We start from the raw sequence: 12,890 nt of genomic DNA, 5'->3' as shown, positions 1-12,890 counted from the left end.
TAATAAACCAACCCTCAGAAAAGAGCATGCATCTCTTTGCAGCTGACTGATCACTGATTTTCACATTAACATTTCTAATTATATCAGGCAGAAGTAGAAGGACTGTCCCCTACAAGATAAATACATACATTTCTGGGCAAATAGTTTCTGAATGTGTGAGTGTAAACTGTGGCAATTCCATTTATGCTGTTGTGAAACAAAAACTCATGGTACATTTGCTGGATAGACTGATGAGGAGTGGCATTCATTTCCTAGAAGAGGTTTCTATTCCTGGCAACATCCATATCATGTTTAAAACTGGCTTCAGGACTTCAGTCACGGAGTAGCCAATACGGAACATTACGTTACCCTAGTCTTATTTCTTACAGAAAGTAGAGGGCAATCAAACATGGTTAGGAAGCCGTGGAAAACCTACTGTAATCTAACATGAAGAAAACCCCACTCACACTCTTCCCTCATGCTGCTTTCCGAACAAGGATTTTCTGTCCAAAACTCCCAGATACACAGACTTGCACCCCACACACAGGCATTCCACATAAGCAGCCAGTGTGGAAAGCCATGAAAAATGTTATTTCAATATTAGGCTCACCAGTTTGCAAAGGAAGAGAAACACTTTGTTACTGCAAATGCCTGCATAACATTGTTGACTGATTTTGACCACGTAATTCCTACACCGATCACCATAAAGATAATGAAGTTTAGCACAGAGGGATTTCATGGTAACCTGAACTACCTGACATGGTTCTGAGCTACCGTGGAGATTGACTGAGTCCTGCCCTTCCTTCCACCCTCCTGGTGGGCAGCCAGACCCTGGCTGGAGCAAGCAGTTAGAGTATCTTGGCAACCTTTTATTCTGTAACCCACTCACCCTTCCCAGGCCTTAAAGGCATAGAATCATAGAATATCTATAGTTGGATGGGACCCATGAGGGTCATGGAGTCCAGCTCCCTGCTCCTCAAAGGAACACCTAAAACTAAACCTTACGGCTAAGAGTGTGGGTTTATATCTGCAAGAAAAATTATGTTTTCCGATTTATTTTCTGCTCGGGAAGAAGAGCTGTTATCTGAAATTTAGCACTATCTGTAATTTCTTTGCAAACGCTCCTAAAGCTGGGGTAAGTGATTATTGGATATTTTAATGAATCAACAGTATTTACCCCATTTCTGCTGCATCACTGGAACTAAATGACTGAGCAATACTTCTGGACATCAAACACAGGCCTCTCATCAGTACCAGATATTTCTGGAGATGTAGCAGCTCTTGGGACAGACCTGTTCAGCTGTGCAAAGCCAGCATTCATGGACCAACCTGCACCAGCAGCAGCCCACTAGGCCCACCTGTACCTCAGTGTGACAGCCTGTCCCAGGCCACTGGCTCGGTCACTAGGACCCACTGTGCCAGGGAAAGCCTCCCCTTAATCACAGGCGTGATCCTCTGAGCAATTTGTGCAAAATTATTTTTATCATAGTCATTTTCAAATGCACATGACTGTTCAAAACAGCTTTTCATTTAAATACCACTTGAATTGGTGTATTAATTCATAGCGGGGAAGGCATATTTATGCTGCAAAAGCATTTAACATCTCTATACATATGTTACTAAATGAGGGTAATAACTATGCATAAGAAATTCTGGCGTAGATAATGAGATGCTGAACAAAAGCAAGTTTTATTTGTCCAAATGCAAAAATGTGGTCAGTCAGTAAAGGTAAGGAAAAAGTGTATTTCAGGGTGCTGAGCACAACTGACCCAAGAGAGCTCCTGCGGCATGTCCAGAGGTTACAAAAGGCAGTTTCAAGAGCAGAGAATGTAAGACACAGATCAGCTCTAGAATCCTTTAGCTAAACCTCTCTCACAACACTAGTCCTCCTACCTTCTCTGAATCACCCTCCACAGCCCCTAAAACACTGTTTGGCAGTGTTTGGGCAGGCAGACGTGTTTCAGTGCCACAGAGTGCTCAATGCCTCAGCTCTCGCCCAGTCACTCGGAGGGACCCACCACACACCCGCAGCACACGCAGGGCTTGTACTGGGGCACTTGCAGCTCAGTGAGCCTGCATGGGATATCGGCACTTCTGGAAGAGGGAAAGATGAGCCCACTGTGGCAACATACACACCTGTCTGAAGTCAGCATCAGTCCTCCCCTCCCTGCTCATCCATGCACAAAACCATTTAGCAAGGAGGGAAGTCAGAGGACTGTGACTGACCGCCTGTTCCCAAACTCCCTGAGGAGAGGGACAGCTGGGGCATGTTCCCTGTCCCCATAGCTTGCCCACAGGCCACAGGCTCCATACCCTGACATGAATTAATGAGATCCAAAGAAATGGCAGGCTGGGTTTTGCTTATAAAATCTGCTCAGCTCCTGAGCTGTGCCCCATTTGTGTTGGGCTGGGCTGAAGAGATACAGATGCAGCCTTGCACCCACTGTGGTCTTGGAGCCATCTCTCTGAAAAAGCAGATCAACTAATTACCTGACTGCTCCACATTATGGTTCTTGTAGCCACAACATGGCAGCAGAGCCATGCAGGGAGGTGGTGATGCCAGGTCTCCACGCAGCCCCTGGCATGGTGAAAGGCACCGGCCACCCTCCGCGTGAGCCACCCTGTGCTCATGGGGCCACACTTCTGAGCGCTTCTTCCTCAAGTACAGCCACTTCAGCAATCTTTCTAGTGCATCTAATAGCTCTCTCTGGAGTACTGCAAGATTTATTTAATATTGGTAATGCGCTACTGAGAGCTTTTAAAGTTATTTTGCAAGTGCACTGTCTTTTTTGTTGGGGTTATCCTATTATTTTGCAATGTTTCCTGATGTACTATTTTACTATTTTCTCTCTGCCAAGTCATGCAGTTGTTTTTTTTTTTTTTTTTTAAAAAAAGACTTCTTAAAATGTCTCTCACAACCACTCCCATTTTACACATTCTTTTAAACCCTATGCTTATAGAATACAGATTTTTTAAAATGGTTTCAGTATGTCTTGGATTCTGATACTCATGTACTACTTGACTGTTTTCCAAACCCCGTTCATATAAAATATACAAAAATGCTCCAGGAAATTCAAATCGCTCAGCATCAGGGAGACTGTTTTCCAATTATCGAAATCCTTCAAACTTTTCATAATCTTTTCCATTTGATTCAGGGATTGAACATGAAAAATAAAAAACAAAAACCAAAACCAACACTGGACTGTGTCAAACTTTGTACAAAGGCATGAGTGTGGAAGCAATTGTGGTTCTGGGAATTGCTTGGCTCCTGGGATAATTTAATAACTTTTCAGTTTCCCTGGACAGTGTAAAGACAGCTCTGGGAAGGAGCAGAGCTGGGGAGCTCTGACCCATCTGCTTCAGGCTGGAGCCAAGGGTCTGTCACTGGCACAGATCAGAGAGACGAAGCGCTGACCATTGTCTTTCCAAAGCTGAAGATTCTTGGTCTGCTCCAAGAGGAGCTATTTTGAATCACGTTACCAGCACCTGATTCCTTGCCAGCTGAGGGACTGAAAGCCTCCTGGGTAGCTGCACCCACGTAAAGCTGAGTTAAACTGCCTGAGTAGGTGCAGAAGCCCTCAAGGTTGCAAATAAAAGGTGTAGTTATTGCCAGCATAATATTTTAGAGGCTAATCCTATCACCTTGGCCATCTTCCAACACAGCCTTTTCCCGGGTTATTTGCAGTGAATGTTTATGACAGTCAGTGATTGTTTGTCCTAATTAATGTTCTAGCAAATAAATAGTTCTTTGGAATAAACACGTCCGTATCCTAGTTTATAATCAACCCCTTCAGTCAAGGAATGCTAACATCATGAGTACATACAGCACTCATGCATATCATAACCATTTCCTTTCCCTTACAAAACAATCCATATGAAGCCTATGACTACTGCAAGACATTCTGCCACAACATGATCACACCTGACGATTTACCATCTGTTTGATCGAAAAAAACTAAAATCAGAGAGAAAACACTGTTTTTAAGACATGTTCTGCGCAGGCTAACTCTGAAAAACACTGACTTATCTTCCAACCATTTGTTTAAAGATTAATTTCAGACTTTGGTAACAGCCAGGGCAAATGGGTTATCTCTTCGCTTCCTAAGACTGCTAGGGAAAATACATATTTCTCAGGTCTAAAAACATTTTCCTAAAAGAGCAATAAACATTTTAAAATAGTTCTACTTCTGAATGAAATCATCATGTGCAAGTAAGGCAGAGCTGGGTTCCGGGGATACCTTCCTTTTTAGTATCAGGAATGACAATCGGTAGATCTGACCATAGCATTTTTAGTTTTGATATTTCAATCTTCAAGTAGTTTGGAAGTAAAAAGTATAGGTGAGGACTCTTAATTACAAATCTCTCACCACTCCATAAACTCCACATACACACTTCTGCAGTCCCAGGTCAGGCTAGGAGACAGACCCATCTATCGTGATTCAACTAGATAAGTAAAATGCAGGTGTGGTGTCTTTTTCTGTTTGTTTGTTTTTCTTTTTTCCTTTTTACCATCAGGGAGACTGTATCTGTATTGGATATCTCTCTGATTTAGATTTTGATCTTCTACCCTCACATTATTGAGGCATTATTTAACAATCTTCAGAGCATTTACTCATTCAGCCAGCTAAGGAGTAATTCTATCTCTATCCCTTTTACAGGTAACACCCCAAGTTCAAAGACAGCTTTGTTTCTTTTCTCTAAGCAATAAGGAAATACTTGAAAGGACAAGAACAAAAATGATAATTCAAGTAATAAAAACTGCAGACAGTGATTTTCAACCTTTTCTAATAGTTATCCCTTCAAGTGTCTCTGAAGAGATGCATATCTCTCTTTAGTGACCTTAAACTTGACAAGAGGCTTCCTGTTCACAGACTTTTTAGTCTGTGAAGTCACAGGTTAAACACCTCTGGTCCAAAACTTCAGCAGACATTCTTCAGATCTGGGGTATCTGCTTCAGAGTTTGCCCCTGGAAGGTACCTGCAGACTCAGCTGCAATCTCCATCTTGTGAGCTTGTCCCCAGCTGCTGAAATGGGCTAGGTTTCAGCTTTGCTCAGCTTCCTAAGAGTTTCACCATCAGTCAGCCAACGAAAAAGCACTGCAAGCCAACAGCATCAGTCTCACAGTCTCTGGAGCCTAGAATTTATGTATTTAATCATCTCCCACTTGTCTTCCACAGGCTGTACTGGGTGCCAGTCACAGCACTGATGTGCTGATTAATAAACCTCTGTGGTATCTGCCTCTTGGAAAGTGATCATTGAACAATTAAGAGTGAATAATATATCTGATAAATTGTACCTCTTTGGCTGGCCATATATTGTGTATGAACAACCTCATTTTCTCAAGTGTGGTTATTTCTAACTATTTGCCAAATACATACTGCAAATTAGTTTAGCTCTGTAGACTATTCCCAAGTAATTCTTCTTTGAGCTTCTTAATACCCCAGCTGCACTGTTTAATTTTCATTTGGTATCACAACCGTAGTAAGAAATTGTCCATCCTCCCTGGCTGGCTGGCCGTGGCTCCTCTCATTTGTGTGCAGTTCATCACACAGCACATCCCAAAGGCCATTCTCATAACCAGGACCCCAATGAGTTAAACTGCACACGTGTAGCGTGCTTTCACAGCATCCTGCAGCAAGTAGCAGCACTATTACAGTTAAAAGAACAATACCTCTGACACAGAGATTCCAGACACATGTTGAAAGGAGTTCAGTGCTGAACACAGAGCATCAGTGTGTACTTCGGGACATGGATTGGTGGAGAGAAGGGTTGTACAGACTGTAGCTGCACTTCCAGTGCTCTGCACATGCTGTCGTGGTTCCACCACCCACATCCTCCACCCACCCCATGAAGCTAATGATAACCAGAAGATCCTCAAACCCTGCTAGAGTACATGGCCTCAGCATGGGGCCTGCAAACATGCTGGGACTCAGAAGTGTGTCTTACACCAGGAGAGAGGATTCATTGCATTGAACTTCAAGCTGTTGTTGGGACACGTTGGGCTCGGAGCCCTGTGATTCCCTGGGGAGCCAGTGCAAGAGCAGGCACTTCCAAGCAAGGATCCACACCAGTGGTGGGACAACTTGCCTTCTGCAGGAATCCCATGTGCTGAAGAGGCCAACAAGCATAATGTGGGTGCTCAGGGCTACAGGATGTTAATCTGTATCCAACTCTGCATTCTTTCCTTTTCCACATCACTCTTTCTACATTTGGTTCTAGGGTTTTTTGCACATTTTTTTTTTTTCCTCTTACAAAACCAGCATTAAATCTTATTTGACCATCAGTCAAATGCCTCTGCTTCTGAGTGAGCAATTGTGTGCAACCTGGGAGCACCAAGCACATAGCTTTTAAACTAATAAACCCTGTAAGTCAAGTATTTACTAGAATCATTTGTTGGAAATAGTCACTTGCAAGTACACAACAAATATACTCTAAGGGCACAGTCTCTTTTAGACCCTTTAAAAGAAGAGCTGAAGGACTAACTCCCCAAAACATAAGATTTCGCAGATATATCTTTCAAAGCATTAGAACTAGGATGATGGTAATGAATATTTAAATGGAAAAAGTAAGACTCGCTGGAATAAAAAAAAAAAAAAGTAGAAAGTAATCAGGAAAATACTAATGTTAAAGACAGAAGGTTTTGATTAAAATAAATGAGTGACTTTCATGGGATCAAAGCACATGAATATAGAAAAATTAGCAGATATTAATTTGTTTGGAACAGGAAGATCTGTTTATATAAAGAGAAAAATGACCACTGCAAGAGCTAAACCCTTACAATGCTGTCAAAAACATACAGGAGGATAAATAAAGCTACACTTAAACAGCTAGCACTCTGGACATAAAGTATTACTTGCACTAAACTGATAATGCCAGGCTTCATATTGCAAAAAATGGCACTGGTTCGCATTCAGACAAACCCATGGGCAAGCAAGGCCTGCCCACGTTCCAAACAAAATACACTGCTGCAACTGCTAGCAAACTCATCCCCAGGCTCAGAAACAAAGCAGAACACTGCAAAACAGCAGATCTAAACTAATTTTGAGTGGTTGAGAACATTCCTGGAATTGACTAAAATTGGCTGCTTTCTGGTGACTCATGTTTGCCTGACCTATTGGCAGTTTCCATGTCTTCGTCACTCCCCAACTGTGCGTGCTCGCCAGACGCTGTGGGTTCCAGAGCAAGATTGCATCTCTGCTTTCCACGGCCCAGAGCCCTCCCAGCAGTGGCTGGAGGCGAGCAGGCGCCGTGCTGCGCAGACCAGCATCGCTCAGCCCCAGCGCTCTGACAACGCAGGAGCTCACAACAGGGATGAAGAACGCCTCCAACACGAAGCAGCACTGCCTTTTTATTAGTCTGAGGGCTGAAGTCCGACCGTTTATAAAGCTAAAGGGGATTTGAACCTCCTCCCACTGAGATTAATCAAAACCAAAAGCAAGAGTAAAGCAGCAGCAGTACCCAGCGGTGAGCCGTGAGTCTCAGCAGTCCACCTCCAGCGAGGAGGACCAGAGAGTTATTTAAAGCTGTGATCACAGATAATTACTGAGAGTAAAGCCAATGCTTATTCTTCTCAGTCTTACATCGTCCAGTTTTAATTACCTTTTAGAAATGGAATACTATAAGAAACCCAAACTCTTTTTCTTTAAATCCTGCAAACATCTGAAAAGATGAAGCAGCTCAGCTCTATCTAGACCCCAATGGGACCTCAGGGCCTACTTCTTCTCAGCAACTTTGAAAATCCCACCTATGGGTCATATCTCTGGGGATGCCGGCTGCCAGAAAGCGAACAGAGATAATTCAGCTGAGGATCTGCACACACAGACTGGCATATTTGACAGACATTTCCTGACAAACATGTCATAGCACTAATAATTCTCAAACGTCTGAAATAAGGAAAAGGCATAAAGACAGATTTTTACAACCCAAGTAATTTATAATTCTTCTTCAAGGAGTAATATACATCATGACACAAACTTATCTTTGATCTAAAAGAAATAATAAACTTTCCTAAGTAGTCTCCAAGGCCACTTTCTAAAGATACCACAAACACTTGCTATGTTTCAAAGGCATTTCATGTCACTGGAATTTTCCCCGGCTTTTCCCTTGGAATTCATATATCCGGGCTCAACGGGTACCTTGCTAAAGGGTGACTCAGAAACCAGGAGAAATAGGTTATCACCTTCCTGGAGGAAAAAGCACTTGACTGTGTGATAGGGGACCCCTGCTAAACCAGAGCACAACAGAGCCTCCGATAATCAGACATTTTGTGCGAAGGGCTCAGTGAGTGCAATATAAGCCACAATGCTAGATGCAAATTTTACTCCCTGATTAAAAAAAAAGATAATAATACTGAATTTCTTGAATCTCTTTTTTAACTTATTGCATACACCCAGGTCATGTTTCAACAGTTGTAGATGGGACCTTCAGCCTACACTATTTAACAAACTTCAAGGCAGGGATCTCAGCCGTCCCAGTTTAGTGAACATTTTGGGGCTGTAAAAGTCGATATCATGTCTTGAGCGCCAGCAGCACCTCCAACTGATACCTTCTATCAGCTTCACTGGCTGTCCCTTATCTCCAGCCCTTGTGGTGAGCACCATGACAGGAATATTTTCACTTCTTTTTTCCTGCCTTAAATGAAGGAGTTCCCCATTCAGGCCTACTGCTCACAAAATGGTTTATCAGGCCTTATTTCATTGCACAGGGCCCTCGGATCCTTCCACCCTCTCTGCCAGCACCATAGCCAAGGAGTGGGCTCTCTCCAGAGACAGGTGTGCCAACGGGCTGGTCATTGTCCCCGACACCAGCCAGGGCTGCTGGAGCCCTTGGGCATTGCCTTCCCCTAGCAGGCTACTAATTTCTATCTCCTTTTTATTATAATTCAAATCCCTGAAATTTCAAGGAACTTAACAGCTTTGACGCTTCTCTCTCTCTCTAGCAAATTTAATGGAAAGTGGAAAATGAGTTCAGAAGTTACCAGGAGCCAAAATATACACACGCGCCTCATGGTCGTGACCATCTCACTTCCTTATGAAATAAAAGTAACAAACATTGCAAAAACCTTACCAGAATCCTGGGAATTCTGGAAAAAAAAGCAGGTAAAAGCCTGAGGTGATTTCATCAGCGTTCCTGGCTGGGTTTCCAGCTCGGCCAGTGCGCTCCAGCCCGGAGGCACCGGGCGTTATGGATGTGGCCGGGCACAGCGGGCAGCACCAGCAGCTCCGGCGCAAAGAGAAACCAGCAGCTTCCTCCTCAGTTGTGTGGGAGGCAGCGCAGGATTTCCTCTCTGCCTCCTGCGCGGGGCAGGGGTGACAGAGGGGATGACAATCTAAAGATATATCAGACCAGAAGTTAAAAAATAAAAAATAATAATAATAATTAAAAAAATAAAAAAAAGAACACCAGCATGGCATGCTGCCACTGTTTGAACGGTAGGTAAGATTTAAATAGAAATAATCCCCAGAAACTATCTGGCTCAGGTCATCTACTAACAAGCTGGTTAATTCCTGTAAGGATTAATGCTTGAAATTATTATGTCTGACAGAAGTTTGCTGAACAGGAATTAGTCCAGAATACACAGCATGAAAACCACCAAGAAGCAAAAGTGCTGACCAGTACACGTCAGAGCTGAGATTTTTAGAAATCATTTGCTCGACCTCTACCATAATTAGAATTTTCCTTTCTACACACTTTATCTTCCACTTCTTTTTTACTCTCAGCTCTCTAGGAGGAGATCCCCTGCACAGACTGACACACTGATCTAGATTCCACTCTCAGTTACAACCCAGCAATGTGAAGAAGAGGTTAGCCGATATTTTGGGGCAATCCCACTGCTGCACAATTTGGCTGAATGGAATACACTTCGTAGGCATTAGCTCGCTCTCATGACGGAGCACATGATGAATACTCCATTCCTGATTCCCCAAAACTACTGGAAAATATAAAGCAGCATTTTCCCTTAATTAATCATGATCCCTTGGGTACGTCTGCTGTTAGACATTCAATGAACTGAAACCCACCAGTCTGGTCTATCCACACACTCCTATTTGCACCATCCTAATGGTGTGAATGTAGTTAATATACTCCAAGGCAAATCCCACTTATATTCAAGCTAGTGTAAATTGAAAGCAAGTCCACATGACCAACAAATCTCTCTAGTTTTACAGTTGCTGGGTATCATAATTTGTACTACACTGAGCTGCATTTCTAGGATTACAATAAAAGTAAGGAGGAAAGGTGGAGAAATCAGTGAAAACAAAACGTGAGGAAAAATCTTGGTTGAAATTAGACTTCCAAATCAGGAATTACAAACACAAGCAGGAATAAAGCTCTGAACCACTCCACCCATTTCAGAATAAGGCTGCACAAGTGAACAGCATGGGGAAAATCTGAAGAGATGAACAAAGATGGGATGAAAATCTAGGTAGAAGAACAGCAGTGGAATAGAAACTGTCGATCAAGCCAACCCTGCGAAGTTGCTAATACAGAGGATTGACTGCAAACCAGCAGCCTTAGCTGGGCTGTGACCACATGTGTAATGGAAACCCCAGTGCAGCCAACCAACACAGAATTTTGCCATCAATGGTGAAAAAAAAAAGGGACAGAGGAAGAGCAACATCTCAGAAGTTCACAATGCTGTCAGTGCCTCTGGAGAGGTAACTAATAGACCAGCTGCTTTCCAACTGTCTTTTCAGCTTTTTGCTAACAGGAATAATCCTCAGAAATGATAAAAACATCTCAAAACATGTCAGCCTGCAGACTAAAATATATGATGCCTGGGGGACTGCAAACTGGAGAGCAGTCCATTTATCTGAAAGTCAAATCAGGGCTGTTTTAGGATTGTGTTGCTGTTTGAATGGCAGAGTTTAAAATGCCTACAAATGAACCCCTTCACACACTTTTCCCCCGTTCTCTCTCTCCTGTGGTAAATCCCATAGTCACTATAGATGTGCCATAGTCCTGTTAAAAACAAAACAAAAAACCAAAACAAACAAACAAAAAGACTAAAACTACTAGTACTGAGAAAGCAGGGCATATATGGCTAGCATCAGCTATACCCAGCAGCTACTACACACAGTAAGAAGCGGACTGTTTAGATGCCTAACCTAGGAAGCACAGGAGCCCAGCAGCTACCGTGGTGAGCACAGCCAGCTACAGCCTGGAGGCAGCAACGAACATGTGAAACAAACAGTCGGAGATGTAGCACTCCCCACAAAACCTTCAATAGGTTAGTATAAAAATATATTTTAAATATATAAATCCCAGAGTACCACTTGAGCTCCCTTTAGATCCAGTCCGATTTACATTTTTCTGTATTTGAAAAGGAAATTACAGTTTCAGCAAAACACACCAAATGTCCTCACAGCCATCTGATCTGCCATTCCCTTACCATAGGAAGGACGCTGTTTCCAGTTTCAGCAAGGCATGGAATAATGTTTTTCCCAGCCTTCAGATCCCTCTATTGTTTCTGTTGTCATTCAGATGTTTCCCTAACACACGCTCCTTAGCCTGATATCTCTGTGTTCAAATGTGGATGTAATTAGATACGCAGAAAACCAGCTGGATTATCATGTTACCTGACATCTGTAGGCACTGCAAAGGGAATGTATTTCTGCAGACAAAGTGGAGTTAAAGGACTATCTTACTCCATCAATTAACCTACTATACTTAAGTGATACTCTCGACAGACTGGCCTCATTGCCTACTAACCATTTGCATCCTTGAAGTGATGTAGAAGGAGCGAGACTGCTAACTGTTTAGGAGACACAAGTTGTCACCCCACTAGGGTTACAAATTATAAAGTGTTGTCTGAGCTCTGATAAAGAGCTATGAAACCCCTCAGGAATGAAACAGAGCAGCAGTGTAGAAGATTTTCTTCCAAGAAGACCAGCACAATTGTGCTATACATTCTTATTACTCTGCCGAGGCTCAGGTCCTGGCTGTGAACCAGCACCACTCCACACTGCAGGTGGCACATATAGAGCAGCGGTGGCATCCCCAGTGTGCTGAGGCAGAAGAGAGGCAGCAGAATATGGATACAGAGATGGAACACATAGGCGCTACAAGACAGTGGTAGTCAGCAGGAAAAGCCACAGGCAGAGCAGCATCTGCCTAACCACAGTCAAATTTCCATATATGTATTGTAGCAAAAGAGTTTTAAGGAGGAATCTGAGGGATGGTCATGACGTGGATTTGGGAGGGATAACAAGACTGGGAGAAAAAGCATGGAAGTGCTCAGGTGAAAGCCTATCAAGCATTAGTGGAGGTTGGTATCATAGTCTGGCCAGAGGTGGAAGCTGCTCCCTCAGTAACAAATTAAATGCAGCTTGGGGATGTACGGGAATCCAAATTTTCATCTTCTGGGAGAGGTCATATTTCTAACTATATTTTAATTCTGAATTAGAATAACGTTGGTACGAACAGACTCTTCATGTAGTTGCTAATCCCCAAAGAATCTCATTTGGAATTGCTGTGAAAGGACTTCTCAGAAAAGGAACACCCACACCAAGCATCCGAGCTGTCCTAAGTACTGGGCTTGGAGGTACTGGAGGGGGTGGCACAGACAGGCGGCAAGTCCTTGGTCTCTCTTTCTGGTACAATTTCACTCTGTGTAAATAATGAATCATTACGCAGAACCTAATCATTAGGCAGAGCCTAATGATTTAGGTGTCCCACCTGCAAGCTGAGCATCTGAAAGATCAGGTTAAGGCAGTCATTATGCTCCGTCCCATTAAGAAAAAAAACCCAACAAACTATTTTGACTTTACCACTTAGCATTAAAAAACCCAAAGAAACAAAAAACCAAACCCTGAAAAATGCCAGATCTGATTTGAGCAAGACTAGAAGAACCAAGACATGAGTTAGCTGCTGATATATTTGCTTAACTTAAAAAAAAAAAAAACAAAAAACAA

General features: G+C 42.9%; 1 protein-coding gene across 8 annotated transcripts in view; it reads right to left on the bottom strand.

Annotated features, from left to right (window-relative positions):
- SYNE3 (spectrin repeat containing nuclear envelope family member 3) overlaps positions 1–12,890 on the bottom strand; it is a 77,552-nt gene that overhangs the window by 44,706 nt on the left and 19,956 nt on the right. For 2 of the 8 annotated variants that reach the window (XR_010472789.1, XM_065063562.1), the window contains exon 1: positions 9,046–9,257. The exons of 4 other annotated variants lie outside the window; for them this stretch is intronic. Coding sequence is in view for 3 of the 4 variants with exons in the window: in XM_065063562.1 (XP_064919634.1) it covers positions 9,046–9,100 (55 nt within the window). In the remaining variant the exon portion in view is untranslated. Of the gene's footprint in view, positions 1–733; positions 8,992–9,045; positions 9,258–12,890 lie in introns of those variants that run through there. 2 more of the 8 variants (XM_065063561.1, XM_065063563.1) reach the window with 2 other exon arrangements.

The sequence above is a fragment of the Columba livia genome, chromosome 5 (assembly GCF_036013475.1).
Source record: "Columba livia isolate bColLiv1 breed racing homer chromosome 5, bColLiv1.pat.W.v2, whole genome shotgun sequence".
NCBI lineage: Eukaryota > Metazoa > Chordata > Aves > Columbiformes > Columbidae > Columba > Columba livia.
The sequence above is the reverse complement of the archived record's forward strand: the minus strand, read 5'-3'. Positions and strand labels throughout refer to the sequence as shown.